This window comes from Diospyros lotus, chromosome 12, assembly GCF_014633365.1.
Source record: "Diospyros lotus cultivar Yz01 chromosome 12, ASM1463336v1, whole genome shotgun sequence".
Lineage (NCBI taxonomy): Eukaryota > Viridiplantae > Streptophyta > Magnoliopsida > Ericales > Ebenaceae > Diospyros > Diospyros lotus.
Genome location: NC_068349.1, coordinates 12131444 through 12134036, shown reverse-complemented (window position 1 = coordinate 12134036; position 2593 = coordinate 12131444). Strand labels below are relative to the sequence as shown.

Sequence of the window (2593 nt, the reverse complement as noted above, 5' to 3'; positions counted from 1 at the left end):
CATCATTGATATGAATACGATAAATCTAACAAATGTTTTCTCTAAGAAGCGTCCATAACATCTTGTAATTGTCCCCCCCCCCCCCCCTCATTTGCATAAAATCTATAATTCGCATTGCATAACTAAATTCATACATATGTCTTAGTTATTAAAATTTATTGATTTGTTTTGTTTAAGTCGCTATTTGAATATCAAATTTATTTTATTTTATTATTTTAATTAATTAATTTAATAAAATTATTAATATTTGATACATTTAATTTAAAATAGGTAATTCTATAATTCCACTAGTTAAATAAGTTAGTCCCTAAAGGATCGATACTTAAACTCAAATTTATTATATTATTTGATACGAATTAACATATTTACTAGATTTTGAGCAATCAATGGTCATTGATATAAATACGATAAATCTACTCTAACTTGAATATGAACATCTTGTAATTGTGCCGCCCCCCCCCCCCCCCCCCCCATACTTGAATTTATATTCATTATATTACTTAATACAAATTAGTATATTTACTAGACAATCAATGGTCATTGATGTGGATACGATAAATCTCACAAATGTTTTCTCAAGAAGCATCCATAACATCTTTTAATTGTGTCCCTCAATCTCTCTCCCCCCTCCCCTTCATTTTTTAGATCAATCGTGGTGACTGAAAGCAGTGATGCCAAGCCAATGAGCCGCCTAGCTCGCTGCCTCCATGGCTATGCAAGAATAGGGCAAGCCTACCATAACCCCTTCCCTCTTTGTTGCATATATCCCAATAATTAATCAAGAAACTATTGCATATTAAAAATATTGAAATGTTAAAAAAAAAAAAAAAAGGACTTTGTAAGCCTACAAACTCGCATTAAGCGGCCATCAGGAACAAAGACTTGCTAAATAGACAGAGCTAATTAAGAGAATTTTGAATAGTTCAAACAAAAATGAATCTTATAATGATAACTAGTTAACTTACTTATTCAAGCCACTTCTTGAAGACGCTTTTAGGTGATTACATTATTTAGAAAACGATTTTAATAATAAAAAAAAAAAACTCATCTCTCTACAATTTTGCGACTATATACTTACTAAAATGCCCGAACAAAATATGAAACAATTTTTTATTTTTTATTTAAAAATCAATCTTCTGATGGTAATTAAATTAGACTTTTTCAAATAATTAGTTGACCCACTCATTCTTAATGTGTAAAATATCTAGCAAGTCCATGACACATTACACAAGGTTAATGTAATTTTTAAAACATGAGCTAATTTTAGTAATTAAACCAAGCCATGCATCATAAGTGGATCTGTAGTTTGAACTTAACGTGGGCGTGCAAAGTCAATGTAAGACTAAGCCCTCTTTCTTCTCCCTATAATAACAACCCACCACCCGCTTTTAATATTCTCCATCATTACTTCTCTTCTCATCAGTCATCACCTCTAGAGTTTCTACTTATTGCTAATACTATTGTTTAGAAAGGATATCTAGGTTCGACAAATGGGTTTAAAGGGCAATGCGTCACTTGTTCTTTTCTTCTTTGTCAATCTTCTCTTCTATGCTCTTGTAAGTGCCCATGGCACTTTCCCTCCGAATCCAAAACCAAAACCAATGGCAAAGCTAGCACCAAGTCCTAGCCCGTCCACAAGCGCCTGCCCAACAGATGTTCTCAAATTTGGTATGTGCACTAGTGTCCTCGATGGGTTGCTTAATATGACTACAGGTGACCTGCCAGTGGCTCCATGTTGCAGCCTCTTCCAAGGCCTTGCTGATTTTGAAGCTGCTACTTGCCTTTGCATTGCCTTCAAAGCAAACATGTTTGGCATGAACATCAATATCCCGCTTTCCATGAGTTTGCTCCTCAATGTTTGCTCAAAAAGTGTTCCTCCAGGCTACCAATGTTCATAGATAAATTCACTTTGTTCTCTTTCTCTAGAATAAGTTGCAATCGAGTTCTAAAGGAGTAATTAAGATAGTAGTGTAGGTGCGTGAAATATCCTCATGTTTCCTTCATTGTCACTGCCTTTGTGATATAATGTTATCACAATTGTTAGGGAAATGTCGTTGGGTTTTTGAACGACATGCATGGGTCTGGCTTTAATTTTGAATGATATCTTAATTCACTATAAAAAAAAAATCTAATTTTTAGTAATGGAAAATTCTATTGCTAAAACTTCAAATTTCATCGCTAATTTATTCAGCGACGAATTTAGTGAAAGACAGATTCCATCACTAAAATTGACGTCGGTAATTTTAGCAACTGAATCAGTGATGGATATAATTTCTTTTATTTTTTATAGAATTATTTTAGTCACTGATTCAAGAAAAAAATAAAAATAAATAAAAATTTAAAGGTAAATTAAAAAATAAAAAAAACTATAAATTATATAAATAAAAATCCAAACGTAAATTTTTATATTTATTTAATAATAATAAATATAAATAAAAATAATTTTTACAAATAAATTGTATATTTATTTTATTTTTTTATATATAATTAATATTTCATTGGCAAAAAAAAATTGACGTGACAATTTTTTATTTATAGTTTACACATTTTCTAATAATTTCTCTTTTAAATCCTTAATAACATATACATAATA

General features: G+C 30.9%; 1 protein-coding gene across 1 annotated transcript; it reads left to right on the top strand.

The window, feature by feature from the left end:
- The first annotated feature begins 1490 nt into the window (after positions 1–1490).
- LOC127787316 (14 kDa proline-rich protein DC2.15-like) lies at positions 1491–1898 on the top strand. Its single transcript, XM_052315290.1, has one exon. It carries the CDS (start codon positions 1491–1493, stop codon positions 1896–1898), a length of 408 nt encoding a protein of 135 aa, XP_052171250.1.
- Positions 1899–2593: the final 695 nt, after the last annotated feature.